Source organism: Lissotriton helveticus, chromosome 4_1, assembly GCF_964261635.1.
Source record: "Lissotriton helveticus chromosome 4_1, aLisHel1.1, whole genome shotgun sequence".
NCBI classification, from domain to species: domain Eukaryota; kingdom Metazoa; phylum Chordata; class Amphibia; order Caudata; family Salamandridae; genus Lissotriton; species Lissotriton helveticus.
In genome coordinates, this window is record NC_136063.1 from 1551102987 (window position 1) to 1551126127 (window position 23141).

The window sequence follows — 23141 nt, forward strand, 5'->3', positions numbered from 1 at the left end:
CCTCGTCATGTGAGTCACAACGCTTTTGTGTTAGGTCATGTGTAAAACGAAGGCCTTGTTAGCGTGACACGCACGTTCTTCTTCCCACCTCGCTTCAGGTTCCAGATTCTGCTTAGATGTTGTAGGCTGCTGTACACGATGAAGGAAGTACAAGTGCCATATGTACAACAATGCCAAAGGTTCCTGTACTACCTCTCCCAGACCCATTCTATTTATGCTGTGTTAAAGTTTCTAATTTAGATATCTATCAAAGTAGACAGAACAGTTAAGGCATCCCATAAGAAAACCAAACATTCGAGAAATCTTAAATACGTGGTACTTTGGACATAAACATTGCATGGTACTGTACCAGGCAGTCTATATTTTTAAGTAAAAAATATAGACTGCCACAATTTGGATATGTTAAAATGTTCGACTTTTATTTAATTCCCATTTCAGTTAAACACACTTCGTAAAACATATTAGGACATGGTTAACTTGCTCTTCTAACTCCAGCCTAGTCACACAATGCAGAACGCCAGTTAAATGCCACATTTGCATCTTAACAGACAACACAGGGGGGGACAAAGATGAAGAAAAAGTTTGGGTGGGCTTAATTATCTCACTACGGAAGTAATTATTAAAAAAAAAAAATCATTATTGAGTGTTTTTGGTCCTTATCAGTCTTAGGTGGTCTCACAAACGTCACATGCACATTAACCAATAGAATTTTCCGTGCTGGCCACCTATAGACCTTTTATAGTTAATGTAGAAAAAAAAAGAATCCCACACAACATATGCAGATCCAACACAACACAACATATGCAAACCACTTGCTAACTCTAACTGCTCAACTAGACTATTCACTAAAATTGCTGTCTTAAACACTTGTCGACAGCACTAGGAAAAACAAACTGAACTGTTACAGATGGTTTCTACTGGACTCACTTTTTAGAGTGTGAGTTTGGGACAACTAATGAACTACTGCATCGAATAGTTTAGTTGCACATTTGAACTGGTTTCTAATTATGTCTATTTATTGCCACTGGATTTACACTTCCCAAGTTTTACCAGCCGGGAATTAAAACAGATTTCATAAAAGTCCATCAGGGGCGTAGGAAGGGGGGTGCGGTGGGTGCGGGCTTCCCCGGGTGTCATCACTGAGCGGGGTGATAGAATGGCAAAAATATTTGTTTTTAAAATAAAAGAAAATTGGGGGGGGGGGGGACTCACAACACTTTTTGGAAAAACGTATATTCAATATTTAGTGTGGGGGGGGGTGACAAGAAATTTTCCGCACTGGGTACCATCTGACCTTGCTACGGCACTGAAGCTTATTTGCCCAATTTGCAACTGGCTGACTAGGATTTTCAAGGAACAGACTAATATCAGCTCAATCAATGAAACACATCATTCGAAGACCCAAGTTCTGGGCATCAGCCTCTGTGCTCCCTACGAGTGTTTTAACTTGCATTGCATGAGCAAATGTTCTTTATGTTGCACACTAGTGATCTGGTGAGATAAAATACAGTGGCGGAGTAAACTGTCCATAAATAATATAGAATAACAATTAGTGATTGAGACTTTGCCTCTTATTCTTTGGCCAACAGTGTTGGCCCAGAATGTAAGTCAGAACAGCTCCATCGCTGCTTCATTCCCAGGAATTTCTAGGATAAAAGTTAATGCAGATGTGTATGGCTATATTTAATTCAAAGCTTAAACACGTTCAAGTCAGCCCTTCAAGCAGTTAAAATATATAGGGGTATATTTACTAATATTTCATGCAAGGCTGCGAGACAACTTGTTGTGCTGTGTTGCGTGAAAGGAAGACAGCAGAAATGCGCCATATCTATTAAGATATGATGCGTTTCATCTTTCTCGTAGTGCTGACTCACTTGTGGACACAATTGTTTGAGGCATTTTCCTCATTCTATGTGTGCTGCAGAATGCAGCACGCATAGAAAGAAGAAATATCTTTATTTCTCCACCTTACTCCTCCGTCAGGTAGGTGCAGCATTTTTTCACAAACACAGGTTTACTGTCTTTAGCAAATCTGGGATTGCGTCAGAAACCATGGGTGGATGCGCTGGAACACCAACACCCCACCTGTGGAACACCTCCCTGCCGCATGGTTATTCAAAGCAACAATATGTGCTGTCTTGACTTACTTTGTATTTACAAAGCCACTCAGAGCCAAGCATGGTGGCTTTCCACACGAGCAATGCAAGCCCTTAGTAAATATGGACCATAATGTGCTCAGAGATGATACAATAAATAAAACAAAGATGGAGTACTAACTATTCAAAAGCACCTTAGACATCATCCCACAATTTATTAAAGAGAATTACAGAACAGGCCCAAAAAAGTATTCAAGTGTGCATTATACAGAACAACCAGGCAATGTATTCTTTAACAACGATATCCTTGTGATGAGAAACACTCTTAACCTTCTTAAGGTATGGAAGAGCCTTCCACTATCAAGTTATTGATTGTGTAGCCCTAATGAAAATGTTTATTTTACCCTTATTTCTATTTTATTTTCTGGTCATCTCCTGTAATATACATTCCTCTTTTTATGAGAAATTGGAGCGGGACCTGTTGTCCTTTGTTTGGAGCCAGAAACTTCTGCAAGAGTAATTGAACATTTTACAATGAAAAAAGATAAGGGTAGTCTGGGCTTTCCAGAACGTTGCATGTATTTATACGACACCATTGATACTACAGGTGTGCCGCCTCTTTATTGGCAATTCTAATTTTGACAATTCTATTTGAACAATTATGCTTAACAACTATGACATTCAAGATCCGACTTGGAGTATCAAAACACTTAAAGACCCGAGAAAAGTGAGCTGTAAGTCTGAACTATCCCTGCCCTATGAGACAGAATATGTTTATTAAGTATGAAATCCCTTTGACTCATGCAGAAACACCTTTTGCATTGTTGTGGATATCTACCACAAAGTTTGACTTAAGGGACTTGCCGCAATTGGTCTGATCTAGCAACAAGGAAAATAGGGGTCATTTAGATAGCTCTTTAGTAAAAGATTATCAAAATCTCTTCCCCTGGGAACCTAGCTCACAGTCATTATAATCCTTCTTTAAGTGTTCATAGATATTCAAGTGTACGTGAATTGCAGAGCCAAGAAATGTATTCCTTGAGAAATGTAGTAAAAAAAAAAATGTTAACTGAGGAAAGAATTAATTTACCCTTCAACTTTTAGGATAAATAACTCTGCCCAAAATCCAGCGTCACCGTTAGCGAAATGAGATCAAAATGACAACAACGCACCAGGGTGTGATAGCGAATTGGCAATGGGAAATATATTTTGGATTTAGCTAATCTAGTTTGAGGGGGCGAATTTCCATCGCATTATTGTTTTAGATGGTATATCACGTGCCACATATTTGAAAAAAATGTCATAGCCAAGGAATATCTTAAATGTAGTTTAGAAGGTGATTGACTGATATGTTTTGGTCCTGCGGGGCATTAAGGACGTTCTGGAACGGATATTCCAAGCTGTGAGCAGTTGCAACTGGCATGAGGGTGGGTAGGGGGGTCGTGCAGGTTTGAGGGGAGCGGGCGGTAAAAAACATACCTTCCCCCGGGTCATGGGGTGCTGCCTCAACTCCTGGCCAGCCCCGGGTCCCGCGTTTTCCTGATGCTCATATCCTGGTCAGCGTTTCCCACCGGCAGCCTCATTCCCCTCCCCTAAGCCAAATCATGCGGATGGTGCCCAGCCAAGAGCCTGTAGGAAGGCCATTTTCTCTATATAGGCTGCATAAAGCCTACATAGAGAAAAAGGGAGAGTGCGCATGACTGATTTGGTCGGCCCCAGAGGGCCAACCAGACAGTCAGGGCCCACAACAGTGGGCAAGTCACTCCCCTCCTGCCCTCGAGCAGGACCGCCCACCCGCCTGCCCCCAACCAGGCACTTCTGCTTTCTCGCAGTGCGAGAGGCAGAAACATAAAATAGCAGTTTTACCATTTTATGTTTCTGCTTCTCGCACTGCGAGACAGCAGTGGGGCGACACCTCCCCCCCCCCCCCAATGGAGGAGCTGTCGTTGACCTTATTCAGGTTTTGCCCACTTCCATTTTAAAGGTGTTTAAAGAATACACTGACCTTTTTCTTTATAAAAGCTAGATGCCGACAATATGTCACAAGGATTGTATTGATATATAGCTTGTTACCCCTAATGGGGAGTTGAAGCGCCTACTCTGGAAACCCATAAAGGATTAGTGGGGAATTAGTATGGTGAAACATGAAAGTAATTTGAGTGGTGGATATTAGTCAGTTACTTGGAGTGAGAAGGCTAGTGGAGGGATAGAAGGGAAAAAAGGTTTGCATTCATATAGTGCTTGTTACCCCTGAAGGGGTGTTGAAGTGCTTTTCTGGCGAGTAGCATGTTACTCCGGAACCCATAAAGGATTAGTGTTGAAAATTACTATAGTGAAATATGAAGTAATTTGAGTGGTGGATATGTGATTCAGTTATTTGGATAGAGATGGGTAGCAACAGGATATTAAAGGGAAAGAGGTTTGTATTTATATAGCGATTGCTACCCCTAATGGGGTTTTGACCACTTTTTTTGGTGAGTAGCACGCTACTCTAGAACCCATAAGGATTAGTTTAATTGGTATAGTGAAATATGAAAGTAATTTAAGTGGTGGATATGTTAGTCAGTTATTTGGATTGAGAAATGTTGGGGGGTAGAAAAAGGAAAAGGTTTGCATTTATATAGTGCTTGTAACCCTGGTGGGGTGTTGAAGCACTTTATTGGTGAGTAGCGCGCTACTCCAGAACCCATAAAGGAATAGTATTGAAAATAAATATGGTGAAATATGAAAGTAGCTTGAGAGGTGGATGTGTTATTCAGTTGAATAGGGAAAGGTAGCGGATGTATAGAAGAGGGAAAATGTTTTGCATTTATATAATGCTTGCTTACCTCTGATGAGGTGTTGAAGCGCTTTTTTGGGGAGTAGCACGCTACTCTGGGACCCATAAGTGATTGAACATTGGTATAAAAATCTGGGACTGCTCGACAATTATGTTACAATTTTGTAATAAAATCTTAATTCATCATTGTTAAAGTCAATGGCACGCAGCATTACTAGCAGAAAACAACGATTCAATTTGAGATGTGATGATCTCTATAGTCAAATCAATGAGAAAATCAACATTCCCTAAAAAAAAGGGACCAATTCTAAAAGAAAGTCAGGAGTAGGACTGGAGAAAGTCAAATTGAATCATATCAATCTTTCTGAAACATTTCCACTATCTTATTATAAATTGTCCTGTTTTGTCAAAAATAGGTGTAAAATAAGGCATTTTTAAGTAGTGCAATGTTCATGTACCAAAATACTTTCAACACGTAAAAAAAAATCAATCGTTCCTATATGGTTAATGCCGACCTTGAGTTGCCTAAGCTTGAACTGGATGGAAAGGGTCTCCAGTTTTGTGAATTAAGATAGGGTACAGACAGCTAAAGAAAAATAGAAACTTTTACTCCAGTATGTTTCCTACTTTAAAGAAATGTAAATGTCTAAAGATTGCTTGGGAGGCAGTATGGACTTTAATTCATAGAATAATCTGAAGCGTAATGACAGAGTTATTGTTTTTAGAGGTACTGGGTTTCAACAGTCCTGGAATGCATTCTTTAAATAGAAACCTATGAAGAAAGATGTGCGCTACATACAGTCTGATTATGTATTTCTAAAAAATATAACTTTTTATTGAATTGCTTTGCACAATTTTGCAAAACCAAAGGAGATGATGGACGGAGTGTTGAACATTGCAAGCACTCACCCTCCAGCCCGAACTGCCAAGCCATGTCTTCCCTGGACCGGAAACAAGCATCCTGGGACCAGTTTCTGGCTAATCAGCCGTCATCAGCCAGGTTAGCTTGAATCCAGTGGCAAAGTGAGCAAGGGACCCACGTCAGGGCATACTCTGCCAACTTAGGGCAAACAAAGCAAAACCAAAGGGTGTGATGGACGGAGTGTTGAACATTGCAAGCAATCACCCCCCAGTCAACTGATCTCATCAGACATGGCCATATGCAAATCAGTCTGACCTGTGCCTCATGGGAACAGTCCAGTCCGAACTGCCAAGCCATGTCTACGCTGGACAGGCACGGCCCGCGCCGGGCGTTGTACTGGAGCGGTGACGTCAGGCAGGGGAGGGTCAGGGTGGGGGGTTGTAAAATGTGGGATATGGACCATTAGAGGTAAGTACCGATAAAAATAAATAAAACAAATTTCGTTGCCCACGCTGCATCTCATTTGACGATGCAGCGTGGGCAACGAAATTCGTTTTATTTATTTTGATCGGTACTTACCTCTAATGGTCCATATCCCGCATTTTACAACCCCCCACCCTGACCCTCCCCTGCCTGACATCACCGCCCCAGTATAACGCCTGGCACGCGCCGTGCCTGACGCTTGACCGGAAACAAGCATCCTAGGACCAGTTTCTGGCTAATCAGCCACCATCAGCCAGGTTAGCTAGGCCCAGATCTCTGTACTGGGGTGAATGTATGACATTGTTCTGCATTCTGTCCATCAACAGTTCTTTATGCATTTGTCACCCCGAGTGGGACGGGTATGCTCAGACGTGAGTCCCGTGCTCTCTATGCCACTGGAATCGAGCTATCCTGGCTTATGAGGGCTGAAAGCCCGAAACCGGTCCTAGGATGCTTGTTTCCAGTCCAGGGAGGACCTGGCTTGGCAGTTTGGGATGGACTGTTCCCATGAGGCACAGGGTCAAGACTGATTTGCATATGTTCAAACTGTAATGGCATGGGGAGCAAAAAAAACAATGGATTTAGGTCCAGATCTCTGTACTGGGGTGAATGTATGACATTGTTCTACATTTTGTCCATCAATAGTTCTTTTTGCACTTGCACAATTTTGCGGCAGTCTATCTTCTATGTGTTTGCGCAGCCTACTTTATACTATTTGTAACACATTTTTAAACCAATGACTTACATTCGCAGAGTGTCTTCCGTCATATGCTGGAATTTCAAGCACTAAAAATACACATGCCACTATTCCCCTGTGCATCAACCACGTTTCAAATCAGGGATCCTCAGGGTGTACACAAACATCATAAGTGATTGCATTAAGGCCAGTGGGAATAAATACCTAAGGGCAATTTCCTGGTCCAAAAAAGCTAACAATCATGATGTGATGTTGAGAATCTCAATCCTATAAATTCATTTGTATTGATGTCTACTAACTTCACCACCACGTAGACGTACGTTTACCCTCAAGATGCGTCTGTTGTCAGTGCCTCACCGATTACCTGTAACTGTAAATAGCAATAATTTAAAAGTGATATTTATTGAAACCATTCTCACTGAAAGTGTTTCGCTAAACAATGGCCACTAGATGTCAGGCTTAGGTCATCTAAAACAAGCATCTGCTGATTTCGTTTCTAATGCTAGGCCGGTTTTTTGTGTGCGTGATTTTGTAAAGGTAAATATTAGAATACCATGAGGCTGCATAGCATAATAAAAGTTAACCCATTAGATTTCCCTTTAAAAACATTGTCACTCATTGTTTAATTTTCAGGATAACTCCTTTCAAGAAATGACGCGGTATTTTACTATACAAACGATACGTAGGGTAATCCCCGTAGCAAGTATTGTCAAATCAAATGTGCCTCTTGTTATTTATTTATTTATTTATGCAATTTTATATAGCGCGAACTTTACCGGAAGGCGTCAGAGCGCTTTACATAAGAACCAGTTTAGAAACATAAGGACTTTAGATTACATGCGTTACTTAAAGGATACAAACAGAAAAAAAATGCAAATGTACAAGATGTAAAGTCACATAAGGAGGAAATACAAATGGATATACTCTAAGAGTCACATAGGAATGGTAGATAGTACAAAGGTCTACTTCATATACTAGTGATTAGAGTTATCTCTATATACATAGGGAAGGGATATGAATGGATATACTCTAAGATTCACCTAGGAATGGTAGATGGTACAAAGGTCTACTGCCTATACTAGTGATTAGAGTTATCCCTATATACATAAATATACAAACATAGTAGATTGCCTCAGGCAGAGTTCCATTAAGTGAGGTAGGAGGGGGGAAGTAGTCACAACACCAAGGGAGGGTGGGAGGGATACGAGGGTATGGAGAAAAGGCAAAACAGAGAGGGGAAGAAACATTTGAGGATCCTCAAGGGTAAAAAGAGGGAAAAGGGTAAAAAGACGAGGGAATGGACAAGATGACGGGTCGGGGACGAGGGAAAAAACTGCAGAGAACAGCCGCAAAATGGTCAAATGATTCTCCAAGTCTTATAGGAGTGCCCAGTCCGGCCTAATGCCTGCTTGTAAGGGTGCTTGTAAAGGTTCAGCAACCAGCCGCTGGCAAAGTCACAAATTAAAATATAGGGTGATCCGCAACCAGACAGTTTGGGGGCAGTCGCTATCTTGCAACCAAAAATTCCAATTTTAGGGCCAGCTACACAAGTTAGGGCATTGATATTATGCCCATGCACCTCCAACCAAATGTGCCAGTGCATGCAAACAAATTGTGATTGATTCAAATATTTAATCAATCTTCATGTACTAAATTAACATTTTTAAAGATGCATTAACAAAAAGAACCACAAGTACACTAAAAAAGTGATATATGTTATTATGCACTAACCAACAAGCATTGGCTGCTGGAACTTTTGGTTGGTGAGGTGAATCGCATTGACCTGGTCCGTGCCGGTCTTCACCTCATGGAGGTCTTTACCGTTGGCATGTAGGGGACTAATTCAACTAGCCCAAAGGGAGGTCCCAGGGAATTGGCGAAGGCTGGCAGGGCTCCGGGGTTCTTTGAGGATGTAAATGTTTCAGATAGGGACTGCAGGCTACAGTTGTTGAGTCCTTTTGCAGTTGTCAGGTTTTGTTGTCCATTTATTCTGCAGTAGGGTGCAGTTCCTGTATCAGCAGCAGGCCTTCTTTCTTTCTCTTCTCTTAGGTCTGTGGAATCCAAGGTTCAGGTCTTGGGGTGCCACCTTAAACACTGAATTTAGGGGTGTTGCAAGGGGAGACAAGTAGTAACAATTGGGCTACTTACCTTTAGAGTGTCTACACTAGCTAGTGACAACTTCTAGTGGGAAGGGGTACTACCCTGGCCTGATTGGAGGGGAGGTTTTGTCTCACCATTTCAAGATGGTGGATTTTCAGGAGAGGGGTTCACCTCAACTGCCCCACCCTAGGGGTGGTTCAGGCTGAGGGAGGACACTCCTCCTCATCGAACTTATTTTCACACCTTTCCTCTTGCCAAAGGTGGAGCAGGAACGGGGGCTTGGCCTCCTCCACTATACTGGGATTCCCGGGATGGATTTTAAAGGTGACACTGCCTTTGAAGCCTCCTGCTAACCATGCAAAAAGAGGCAATTTCCTACATTTAATTATACTTATTTTGAATAATTTAATTTATTATAGCATTATTTCCTATGTGCTTTCAAAAAAAATCCTACACCCACTGTTTGCCATTGGCGGGTGCTGGAGTACAAGTGGTTGACAATGTGTGGTGCTGGACTTACTACTGCTCCTTTTTGTCTTTAGGAATTTTACACTTAGACATTAGGCTCCATCCTCTGTTTAATGGAGCTGAGATATATAAGCCTACACTTTTGAGTAACCTATATTTGAAGTGAATAGCTCAAAGGAGTAAAGTTACTCAAAAGTGTAAGAGTAAATGTACTACTAGTAAATCTACACATGCAGATTTACCTTTGTAAATAGGTCTGTTAATTGCCTTGAACTGCTCTGGGTCACTACCCTGAAAGGCAAGTGTAACAATGGACGATCAGTCTGTTATATTCAGTTGTGTTATGTTTTGTTATGCAGATTTGTAGAGCGCACTATCACTCAGAGGATATCCTAGTGCCTAGCAAGTTTTAGTCCATCCAAACCTGTGGCCTAGTGGCACTACTCTTAAAGGCAGGTCTGCAGCTTCTTGCAGCATTCAGGAAGTGAGAGGGCAGCTCCTATGTGTAGTGACGAGTCGTTTGACACTAGGGGCAATGTAGGAGAGGGCTCGAACGACGGGTCTGGTTTTCCACATGTGTGGGTTATGTATAAGTAAAGGTCTTGATGTGTTGAGGTGTTTGGAAGTATTGTGAAAGTAGATGTGATTCTTGAGGTACTGCTTTGTGTTGTCATGAAAGTGTGGATGAGGAATTTGAATTGTGCTTGTTTGTGTACGAGGAGTCAGAGGAGCTCTTTCAGGTGTGCTGTGATATGAGTGCGGTATGGGAGGTTGAGTTATTCTGGCTGGCAAGTTTTGAATATTCTGCAGCCGTTAGGGAGTTTGTGGTTTATTCCGGCATAGAGAGTGTTCCCATAGACAAGCTTGCATATGACAAGGGCATGCGTGACCATTCTCCACATGCTGATTGGGAGCCATTTGTTCCTCAGCATCTTCAGGGTATGAAAGCTTGAGGTGGTGACAGCATTGACTTGGGCAGCCATGCCAAATTTGCTGTGAATTGAGATCTTGGTGAGGGTGTTGGTGGTGGGTGATGACACCAGACGGAGTCCCACTGTGAAATGCTCTTCACGAAGAACACAATTTTGCTCTTGTCAGTGTTCAGCTTCAGACTGTTGGTCTGTATCCAGTGGGCAATTTCAGTTATGTAGGCGTTGAACTTGATCCAGGTACTGGGCATCTTGTTCGTGAGGAAGAGAATGATCTGTATTTCTGGCTGAGAGGACATTGATGTTGTGAGAGTGCCAGCTAGTGGGATCATGTATGAATTGAAGAGAGTTGGACTCAGGGAGGACCTTTGCAGAACTCCACAGATGAGGTCACTTGCGTCTTAGGTGTAGGGTGCTAATCTGAGAGTTCGAAATAGGGAAGCCTAGGATAACACGGGTAAAAGTTTGATAAAACTGGCTACTTTAACATAAAAATGTTCAATTAAACTGTTCACTTTATTGCATACTCTTCACTAAAACATGATATGTGACCTGTGTTTCTTGCAAACGTTTTTTGAAAAACTACTGAGGGCCCTATATGGAGTTACTGGCCCTATTGTTATTTCTAGACCTTAGCTTACTTTGTACCAGTGCTTAATATGAGCAGGTGCTTTCAGGTGCTCAGCACCTGCACTTCTTTCACGGGGCTACAATTTCTGACCCTGCAGGTAGTGGTCTCAATATTAATTGTTCAAATTCAAAATAAAAAGAATAACATACATTGAATAGTGACTGGCTGGTAAATGTTCATAGGCAGGCCAGCATAGGCCTGTCCAGGCAGGCATGATTGTGTATCACAATGTTAGTGATGATGTCATCATGTCGATCACAAATCCAAGAAGTCATCGACAAACTATGTCTTGCATTCTATTCCCTGAGTCTGCTGCGCCCTGCCACTGCCTGAGCCTAAGCCTCCCATTGGATAATTGTAGCTGCGAGCTGGCTCATGACGGAGTTGAGGCAAGGAAGCTGCGAGAGCGCATTTGGAACGTGAGAGTGAGGGCTCTTGAGGAAGAATACATGAAAGTAAGAGTGGACTTTCCAATTGCTGTGTAGCCATAGTAGCATATACTGCAGCCCTGCATTGCTGCTATCCTCAACGTGCTCGATGCGGCTGTGGCCCGCCCAACACAACTTTTGTGCGCCATGGCGTCACCTGTAGAATCAACACCCCAGAATAGTAATTTCTGAGCGTGCGTGCATCCAGTAGGCATCACAACCATACTTATAGACATTGGCAGCATTACGGCTGGGGACAATGCCTGTGCTGTAGCAGGCAGGGTCACAGCAAGCTGAGCAGTGGATGCCAACGCCGTCGCCATCCCTGGACCTACTAATAACAGGCAGCACTAGCAGTACATCACCTGCTGTGCTCGAGCAGCTACCTGTTCTGCAAAAAACCCAGTTATACTGCACTGATTAATATATGCAAAAAAGCATTTTCAATTGGTGTACATTTTGTTTTTGCACTCGGTGTAGGTAAGAAAGTAAAACGCATGTCATCTTCCTCTTCTTTTGGAAAGACAACAGGAAAAAACAAAGTTCAAAATAGCAGGGACATGTACAGGTTGACGACAGGGGTCACAGGCAGCAACAGTGTTATAGAGAGCAGGAGTAAAGAGGAGAAAGAAACAACAGGAGAGGAGAGAGATAAGGCGGAGCTAAGTAGAAAAAATAGAGAGCAAATCAGATACAAAGAGAAAGCAGCCATGATGTGAAGAAGAGAGCATTAAGAAGAAAGAAGATAGAATGAAAGGATGTAGAGGACAGGACAGAGGAAAACAAGCAGACAAATGATAAAACGGAGACACAGCTAATCACTGCTAGAAGAGTGATAGTAAAGAGCCAAGATCGAGGAGAGAGAGAGAGAGAGCAGAGCAATGGATAAAATTGAAGAGGAAAGAGGGCTGGGCTAAAATGAATAGAGGGAAAATCAGAAATACAGGGAATAAGGTAACACACCAGGTGTGACAAAGATGAAATAAAACAATTAAAGAGATGAGAGGATAGACTCTTATAGCAAAGAGTTAGGGGACAGACAACAGATCAATATTAGAAGATAGAGACTGAGGCAGTGAGTGTTGAAAGTGGGGCTCGCTGGAGGAAGAAGTGAGCTGTGGCCTCCTTGGCAAAACTTTCAGCACCTGCACTTCTTTTTTTACAAATTAAGCACTGCTCTGTGGAAAGCAACAGACATGTCCAGGTGAAGCTCCAGGGAGAAATTGCTAATTACTGTTTGATCTGGTTATTCACAGCCACCCTTTTATAATTTTAGATATTTACAGCAGGAAAAAATACAGTTTTTCTTTTCCTTCTGGTTCTCAGATCACAGTCAAAAGGTAGATAAACGACTGAGTGCTCCTTTAATCTTCCTTTTAATAGATTAAACTATACAGTTTCTTTATACTGGAACAGCATTTTGAAGAGTTGCATTAGCAGTCTCATTTGACATTTTCCTCTCACATACACCCTTAATATCCACAATCCTTTTTCTGATAAAAAAACTATTGGCAGAATTTCCACATTGGAAGTGGTATTTCCACATGCACAAAATAAAGTAGTTTAAACATTTTCATTAATAATGATATCAAACTTTTGTGCACTATTAGGGATTTCCAGATGTGATGATAAGTATCCTTTCTTGTAAAACTAAAATTGGAAAGACATGCTCTGTTCTGTCACCTTCCTATTCACAACGCAAAACGCACAACAGCAAATATCAACAATGTTGGCTCCAGGTCAGCCTCAACAATGATGAGCAATTTGTTCTGTAAATGTAAGTTATGTTATGTTGAATAATTTTATATAGCGCGAACAGTTGCCCAAAGGTGTCAAGACGCTACTGGGTATCGGAGCATATGAGCAGAGTTAATAGGTGAACAGCCATGTTTTCAGTGACTTACAGAGGAAAAGTAAGGTGGTCTGAGATTTAATATGCAGTGACCGGGAGTTCCAACGTTTAGAAGCCCCTGTCACAAAATTTCAGCCGCCCCAGGAAGCACGTCTAAACTTAGGGATCCTAACATTTCCTGCTGCACTTGAAAGGAGGGGCCTCTCTTGTAGATACCATTTAAGCTGTACGCTGTTATTCTTATTTCTGGAGTGAAGCAGGGGCATCGGGGTTAACATTATCGCCGATTTAGCGGCAGAAAACTGCTGCTAAATCGGCGATAATGGGCTTGATATTACGGCGTAGAGAATTTCCATAGATGCCCATGTTCACACCAGAACATGGGCTTCTATGGGAATTCACAAGGGCGTATTATCAAGCCCATTATCGTCGCTTTAGCAGCAGTTTTCTGCCGCTAAAGCGGCGATCATGTTAACGCTGTTTCTTGATAATATGCCCCGTAGTTTCAGTCCACATTGAAGCTCATCTAATCACTTTTTTTTTCTTGCAGTGCTTTCCAGGGTGCCTGACAATACAGATTCGTACAATTTTGTGTATATTTATTGTGATTCTAATTTACTCTGTGGCCCAGGGATGTGTGGTGAGTACTTAAAAGAATACTTTATTTACGTTTATGCTTGATATCCAGATATATTCTGCTTCATGTCTAGAGCACCAGGAACAAATGCTGGAATGTAATTATCATCGAATTCCTATAATGAGGGTAACTAAGGCATTATTAAATACATAATTTGTGGCATCAAAGCATGTACAGAGTCAAACCGATTGTCATTGTTGGCTATATTATAATGCAAAATGTATACACTTTCTGACCCGGACTTTAATCCATCTGGTAGCATGGATCGCATGGGTACACACAATCTTATGCAAATGGTGTACATGCATTGTTCTTTTTAACATATATTTCTCATTCTCAGATTAACACTACAGAAAAGAAGTACTAATAAAAACATCACCATCACAATCAAATTGTTTAGTCCGGGGAGTGATTAAATGCGGAGTTGATGTATCCACTCACATCTTGCATAATAATCATGCAATTGAGCTGTCATGAAGTTGCAATATAAATCCAATATTAATCCACCAACTTCCGAGTTAACGTTTAGAAACTACCATGCGTCAATCCCACAGACAGCTGCGAACCATAACTACTGCAGGATAATACGCATTATGATTAGAAATGCATTTCAATAGGAAAATATATGTTATCGCTCAACAGCAATATCACAGTTGCATCAAGTTGTATAGGGAAGTAAGTTTGCTTTTGATGGACTCCAAGTGTCTCTTGGACTCCACATTGGTGGCATCAGGTCAGCAGATAGTGCTAACTTTTCAACATAAATGAGGGCGTCCAAACACATTTTGAACTTTAGGGACTTTTCCCTACTCTAGCGCAAGCCACCTGTTTTTTGTTTTGTTAACGAGAGCGCCAAAGCAGTGAATCTTATATGGGGGACAGGACAGCCACGGTCGGTAAGGGAGTACCTGCCGGGCGGTGACTTGGGGAGGGGGAGGGGCAGGGTGGTGGTTAGTAATGTATGGATAATGTAGGTTTGCAGGTAAGTAAACATTTAAATAAATCAAACTAATTTCGTTGCGCGCACTGCATTGCATTTGGGAATGAGGAGCACGCAACGAAATTCGTTTGATTTATTTATATGTTTACTTACCTGAAACCTCCATTATCCATACATTACTAACCCCCACCCTCCCCACGTCACCGCCCCCGCAGGTACTCCCCTACCGACCGCGGCTGGGACAGGAACCTCTCCTTCCCAACCCAAACGGACAATCCTGGGTTCCTGGGGCTTCTTCTAGTCAATCATGATGGAAAGAGTGGACAGTCTTCAGAATAAGTCAAAATTTGGTCAAAAGGTAAGAATAAACGTGAAATCAGCAGGCATTTCCAGGTGCAAATTATGTGGTACACAGGAAGTGAATATATAATAACAGTCAAATTGTTTTGTTTTTTCCTATCACTTTTGATCGATCCAATTACTGCGAGTGAAACATAGCAGGTCTGAATATTTCCAGGTTCCTGCTTTTCAAAATGACTTGAGAAGCATGTGGGCACACGGCAGTTAAGCTGAAATACATCCTGAAAATGTATGCCTCTCTTGTCTCCCGCTCCCCATTCGCCGCCCCGCTCCCGCCTCCCAGCTGCTCCTCCCTCCCACTTGGCCATAAATGGCGGGGACCGCGTGGCAGTGAGCTGTGACCCTTGACCCGGTCACTCCACTACCGCACGGCCCCCGTGTGCCCAGATTCTGCTGCCACTGCCTGCTTGGCCCTCTTGCTGCCTCCTCTCCTCAGGGCCCCTGCTCTCCAGGCTTGTCCTCGCTCTCCAGGCTTGCCAGGCTTGCCCCAATCTCCAGGGTTGCCTTCGCTCTCCCCCGCTCCGCTTTCCCGCTATTTCCCCCCTTCTGCTCCCCGCCGCTGCTCTCCTGCGGCCCCGCCCTCTCTCCTGTCTCCCGCTCCCCATTCGACGCCCCGCTCCCGCCTCCCAGCTGCTCCTCCCTCCGACTTCGCCATAAATGGCAGGGACCGCGCGTACGCGCAGCGGCCACGCGCAGCGGGCGCGCCGATTGCGTGCCGAAGGTGCACCATAGGTAAGCCCGTCTACGCCTGGACCGCGCCCAGCGATAGGAACCCTGGTCCTCAACTATGCCAGCCCACCCGATGGACCTACGATGCCGCCACCCTCCACGCACTCAACGCCGGCCAGAACCCCGCCTGCTACCGAGCCACCCCGAAACACACCCACGGACCCTTCACCTGCCAAGCCTACCAATTCACCTGCCTCCGAACCTGCACCGCACCCACCAAACCGAGCACCAGCAACAACCACCTCAAGTGCATCCTGCTCAACACTCACTCCGTCCACAGGCACGCCGTCGAACTCTGGAACCTCCTTGACACAACATCACCAGGCGTCGCCTTCCTCACAGGAACCTGGATGAACGCCTCCTCAGCCCCCGACATCGCCATAGCCATCCCGGATGGCTACAAGATTACCCGGAGGGACCGCGTCAACCAAACCAGAGGAGGCATCGCCATCATCCACAGAAACACCATCCGCATCACAACCAACTCCGACGACACCCTCACCGCCGCCGAGCACCTTCACTTCCAGATACACACCGACCCCAAGACCACCCTCAGAGGCACTCTCATCTACAGACCCCCGGGACCACGCACACAATTCAGCGAAGCCATCGCAGACTTCATCAGTCCACACGCCCTCACCTCATCAGACTACATCCTCCTAGGGGACCTCAACTTCCACCTATAGAACAACAAGGACTGCAATACCGCCACCCTGCTGGACAACCTCGCCAACCTCGGACTCAAGCAACTGGTGAACACCCCCACCCACTACGCCGGCCACACGCTTGACCCCGTCTTCTCCTCCAGCAAGCACATCTCCTTCAGCCACTCCTCCGGACTACACTGGACAGATCACAGCTGCGTCCACTTCAACTTCAGGAGAACCACGACCCACCACCACCCGCAGCAGGTCCCCCACAGAAACTGGAGAAAGATCACCGCCGACCAGCTCACCACCGCCCTCAGCCAGAACCCACCCACCAACACGATGGACCCCAGCGAAGCAGCCCGCAACCTCACACAGTGGCTCACCACCTGTGCCAACGACCTCGCACCACTGAAGAACCCTCCCAGCAGATCCGGCAGCAGGAAAGCCTCGTGGTTCACCAACGACCTCAAAAACTCCAAGAAAACCTGCCGCACCCTCGAGAAAACCTGGCGCCACGACCAGACAACAGAAAACATGACAGCCCTCAAGAACGCCACCCGCAAACACCACCAGCTGATCCGCACCACCAAAAGGACAATATTCAAAGAAGGACTGGACAACAACACCCACAACAGCAAGGAACTCTTCAGCATCGTTAAAGAGCTCTCCAACCCCAGCGCCTGCAACAACGATATCACACCCTCGCAAGACCTCTGCGACTCACTCGCTTGTTCTTCCACCGCAAGATCGCGACATACACAACAGCTTTGATGCACAGACCACGCACCCAACCACCGAACCAACGCCCCCCACCACCACCCTCTGCACCTGGACCCCTGTCAGCACCGAAGACATCATCCACTCCGGCTCCCCTCCCGACCCCTGCCCACACCACATCTTCAACAAAGCCAACTCCATCATCGCACCCCAGCTCCGGAACATCATCAACAGCTCCTTCGCATCCGCCACATTCCCGGAGAGTTGGAAACATGCCGAGCTTAGCGCCCTCCTGAAGAAACCCACAGCGGACCCCACGGACCTCAAGAACGTCTGCCCCATCTCGCTCCTCCCCTTTCCTGCCAAAGTCATCGAGAAGACCGTCAACAGACAACTCTCCGCCTTCCTCGAGACCAACAGATTCCTCGACCCATCACAATCTGGTTTCCGAGCAAACCACAGCACCGAGACCGCTCTCATCGCAGCTACCGACAACATCAGATCCCTGCTTGACAACGGGGAAACTGCTTCCCTCATCCTCCTAAACCTCTCAGCAGCCTTCGACACTGTATGCCAACGCACCCTGATCCAGCGCCTCAGCAACACCAGAATCCAAGATGCAGCCCTGGAGTGGATCGTCTGGTTCCTCGCCGGAAGAACCCAGAGAATCCGCCTCCCCCCATTCCGATCCGTGGACACCGAAGTCATCTGCGGCATCACGCAAGGATCCTCACTCAGCCCCACCCTCTTCAACGTCTACATGAGCCCTCTCGCTGACACCGCATGCCAACACAACCTTAACATCATCTCCTACGCCGACGAAACCCAGCTGATCCTCTCCCTCACCAACGACCCCGCCACCGCCAAAGCCAGCCTCCAGGAAGGAATGAAAGACGTCGCGGAATGGATGAAGATCAGCCGTCTGTAACTGAACTCAGACAAGATGGAAGTCCTCATCCTCGGACCATCCCCTTCCGCCTGAGACGACTCCTGGTGGCCCCCTGCAATGGCCACCGCACCCAAGCCAAAGGACCATGCACGCAACCTGGGCTTCATCCTGGACTCCTCCCTCACGATGACCAAGCAAGTCAACGCCGTCTCGTCTTCCTGCTTCAACAACCTGCGCATGCTCCGAAAGATCTTCCGGTGGATCCCCTTCGAAACCAGGAAGACGGTCACCCAGGCCCTCGTCACCAGCAGTCTGGACTACGGGAACACCCTCTACGCAGGAACCACAGCCAAACTCCAGAAAAGATTCCAGCGCATACAGAACGCTTCTGCACGACTCATTCTGGACATCCCTCGCCACAGCCACATCTCTGCCCTTCTGAAAGACCTGCACTGGCTCCCCGTCACCAAGAGGATCACGTTCAGACTCCTCACCCACGCACTCAAGGCTCTCCACGACATGTGCCCGAAATACCTCAACAGCCGCCTCACATTCTACACACCCACCCGCCAGCTCCGATCCGCCAGCCTCGCCCTCGCCTCCGTCCCACGAATCCACAAATTATTATTATTATTATTGACATTTGTTAAGTGCACGGCTACCCCCGACGGGGGTGTCCCGGCGCTATCCACCGCCGGAGGAAGATCCTTCTCCTACCTGGCAGCCAAGACATGGAACTTCCTCCCCACCCACCTTCGGATGACCCAGGACCATCTCTCCTTCAGAAAGCAACTCAAGACCTGGCTGTTCGAGCAGTAGCGAATCCCCCCCCCCCTCCAAGCGCCTTGAGACCCTAGCGGGTGAGTAGCGCGCTCTACAAATTTGCTGATTGATTGATTGATTCATCTGGTTTGTGAGTGACAGGGCTGGGGTATTCCAAAAGACAGGCTGGGGCAGCCTGGTGGTGAATAGAGAGATATGCATCTAAATGGGAGGGAGGAGTTGCACCTGGGACCTGAATAGGACTGTGCCCACCCCCCACAGTGCTGGCTCCACCCCCTGTGGAGTGTCTGATGTCTCTGCCCTGCATACTGAAAGAAGAGAAGGAAGACTGTCAACAAAGTGCTCCAGGACTGTACTTACCTTCCACAATGTTGGCTCCACCTCCTGTGGGGCCTCTGATGTGCCTGCCCTGCGCTGTGAAAGGAAAAGAGAAGTCTGGTTAACAGTGTGCTTCAGAACTGGCTTGAACTGGGCACAGGCCCCTCTCCCCTCAGAGAACAAAGGATTTTGGGGTATAAGTATTGGGACCCTGATCCCATGAAATTAGATCACTTCTGGACTTACAAGACGAAACCTCTGCTGAGGAGAAGGAACCTGAAGAAACTGAGGAGAGATGATTCCTAAGCTGAAGTGCTGCTTGGGGGATTGGCCTGCAGTGGTTGCCTGACTGCCAACGAGAGGAGAAAGAACTTTGTGGACTTTTCTTTCAACTTGTTCAAAAGATCTCCAAGGGCTTGGAAGAGAGCTTGCCCCCTGACCGAAGTCCCAGGACCAGTGGACTTCACCAGCCTTTAAGAATTGCTGCTGGAAATGCTGTTTTAGTGGCTACAGAGGCAGGGAGCTGTGACCGACTCTCACGACCGGCCCGGTGTCCTGTAGGCACCTCATCAAGCAACGTCCGCCTCCAACAACGCATGCTCTGCGCTCACCGACTCCGTCCTGACGCCGCCACAGAGCCGTAGCCTGCACCGCGACAGGTGGACACCGCGACGTTTAATGCCTCACTACATCGACTCGTACTGGTCCAAACAAAGAGGTCCCTGCTGCTTACTCCGGGTCCTGTGACCGCACCGGAGCTGAGCACCGCCTCGCACACTTCACGACGCACAGCCCGACTCGCACCGCTGTCCGGACTGATCGACGCCAGCTCCCGAACTCCGGCTCTGTCGCCACACCCCAAGCTGCAAGCACCGCATCGAAGCACCGTCTCGCCCTGCAACGCAAGCCTTGGATCCACCGACTCTGTCAACGGGCTGCTGCCTGCACGGCATCGAGGGACACTGTGTCCTGCAACGCTTCCTTTCTGCACCGCAATGATCACCGGAACCGGCACGGATCAAGTAAAAGGTACTGTGACTGAGTCTGTCGACATTTGAGTGGACCCGTACCGACGCGGTCCGATGGATTTGCTAGACTCTGTGTTATTTTCAACAACGCTGTAGCCATACCAGGCTACCGACTCGCACAGAACCTTGATTTAAGCCTTTTTACACGAACTCTTGAAATCTAATAGTACTGTGGATTCTTTTTGTCGTTTATTGGTCTTGTGGTAACTCTATATAAAATATACTTTTTTTTATATAAAACCTTGTGTGGTGTCCATTTGTAGTGTTGTCACTAGGTTACTGTATGTGGTCACATATGCTTAACTTACAACGCCTCTGAAATAAAGCCTTGCTGCTCGTGCCAAGCTACCAAGGGGGTGAGCAGAGGTTATTTTAGGAGTGTAATCCCCTTATCCTTACTAGAGAAGAGGGCCCCTATTTGTCACAAGTACCTACCTGTGCCAAATAGAGACCCCCAATTCTAACAGGTACACTCATAAAATTACAAATATGTACAAGATTGTTTCTGGCAAAAACAGACACAACCCCATTTAAAATAGCATGAAAAGGATTCTCAAAGGGATAATCTACACTCAGGGTTTGACGCAGGATGAAACTAACACCAAAGCCTGGCATATAATCGAAATCTCTGAGACCCCATGTGAAAAAATACCAGTCAACAGTCTTTGACTCAGTATAATAGTGGGACTGCCCTACAGCTTCTCCAATCTTTTCTATCCAATAGGGCGGTAATTGTCAGCTGTAGTAGCTTCAAGGCAAAGGCATTCAACCTTCATTGTGGGGGTGCCTCAGCGCTCGTCTCTGAGCCTGACCCTTTATAATCTGTATGTGGCCCCTCTGGCTGAATTGGTGCGCTCATTTGTGTTTCAAGTGCTTTTGTACGCAGCTAAATCTAAAATTTTGGTATGCATTTCCCTCAGTGGAGGAGAAGCTTCACCAGTTTATGTCTATTATTCGTTGCTGAATGAAAGACAATTCTTTGAATCTTAATGTAGACAAAACTGAGGTGCCACTGTTCGGCTCTCGAGGCTCTATCTGGTGTAATATCTGGTAGCCAGATGCCTGTGTACATCTGTAAAATGTAATGTAATGTAAAAAAATTCTCATAGAGCGCAACTTACACCGGGCGGTTTCTTGGCGCTGGGGGGGGAGGCACAGCAGGGAGGAAAAGAGTGTCTATGTATAGATACAGCGGAAGAGGTGAGTTTTAAGGAGAGACCTAAAGTGGGGATAGGAAGGGGAGAGTCTGAGTTCTAATGGGAGTGAGTTCCAGAATGAGGAGGCCAGGAAGGAGAATCTAAGACCTCCATGTTTTTTGCGCTTAAACCTAGGAATCTGGAGAAGCGCATGGTTAGAGGATCGAAGGTACCTGGAGGGAACATAAGGATATAGAAGAGAGGAAATAAAGGAGGGGCCGATACCGGCCAGAGATTTATGCGTCAGGCAACCTAGTTTAAATTTGCAGCGCTCCAATACAGGAAGCCAATGGAGGGCTTTAAGCAGGGGGCGGACATGGTGGTGTTTGGGTTGGTGGTAGATCAGGCGGGCTGCCTGATTCTGTACCAGATGTAATCTTTTAATTTGGTATTGTGGAATGCCTGCATACAGGGCGTTGGCATAGTCAATCCGGGAGATGACCAATTCCAACAGTGCCAGAGAGAGAGCTTCGGTGGTCAGAAAATGGGCAATTTTCCGGAGCTTCCTTAGCTGGAAAAAGCAGGAGGATACAGTGGCACTGACCTGATGCTTCATTGAGAGATCGTGGGAGATGTAGACTCCCAGGCTTTTCACCTTGTCCGCGGGGCAAGGAGAGGGGCCAAAGGAGAGGGGCCAAAAAGAGGAATTCCAAGGGTTGGATGGGCCTCCGACAAGAACAAGCTCAGTCTTGTCGGGATTAAGTTTAAGGTGGTGAGCACCCATCCAATTACTAATATGGCAGAGGGTAGACTGAAAATCCTGAACCGCTTCGTCCGAGGAGTCAAGGTTGAAGACAAGCTGAATGTCATCTGCATAGTTAAAGGCAGTGACATTCCTTCCCCGGAGGGAGCGGATCAGGGGGGCAAGGTACAAGTTAAATAAAAGGGGTGACAGGGACGAGCCCTGCGGGACACCGCAGGTGAGCTTCATCCTATCAGCCGAAATTTGAGAAAGTCGGACAGATTGATGGCGGTTCATCAAGAATGAGCGTACCCAGTTAAGGGCCGTCCCACTAATGCCTGCCTCCTTGACACGGTCGACTAAGATGGTATGGTCGACCGTGTCAAAGGCCGCTGATAGATCCAGGAGGACCAGAGCTTGACTGATGTTGGAGTCAGCACCTCTACGGAGTTCCTCCATAACAGAGAGGATAACAGTCTCCGTAGAATGGGCTGGTCTAAACCCTGCTTGCTGGGGGTCTAGGAAGTTGGAGTCCTCAATAAAGGAGCTGAGGACTCTGGTTACATATGATTCAAGTACCTTGCTCAGGTAGGGAAGAAGAGAAATGGGGCGGAAGTTACCCATGACCGCAGGGTCAGCGTTGTTTTTTTTTAATATGGGAACCACCTCAGCGTTCTTAAACTGGCCGGGGACCTCGCCAAGTAGGAGGGAATTGTTCAGGAGGGCCAGAGGAGGGGCAGGGCATGCTGAGAAAGCCGCACGGAGGATCACAGGTGGACAACAATCCGTGGGGGAGCCAGATGAGACTTTATTAAGCAAAGAAAGAAAGTCTGCTTCTAATATGGGGGGAAGCTGGGTCAGGGAGTGGGGGTTCAGAAAGGGGATAG

At 46.1% G+C, this 23141-nt stretch overlaps 1 protein-coding gene across 3 annotated transcripts in view; it reads left to right on the forward strand.

Moving 5' to 3' along the window:
* The window catches only part of ADCY1 (adenylate cyclase 1), a 1411272-nt gene that overhangs the window by 1107393 nt on the left and 280738 nt on the right, over positions 1-23141 (forward strand). For all 3 annotated transcript variants that reach the window (XM_078685844.1, XM_078685845.1, XM_078685846.1), the window contains one exon: positions 13876-13965. In XM_078685844.1, the coding sequence (XP_078541970.1) occupies positions 13876-13965 (90 nt within the window). The remainder of the gene's footprint in view (positions 1-13875; positions 13966-23141) is intronic.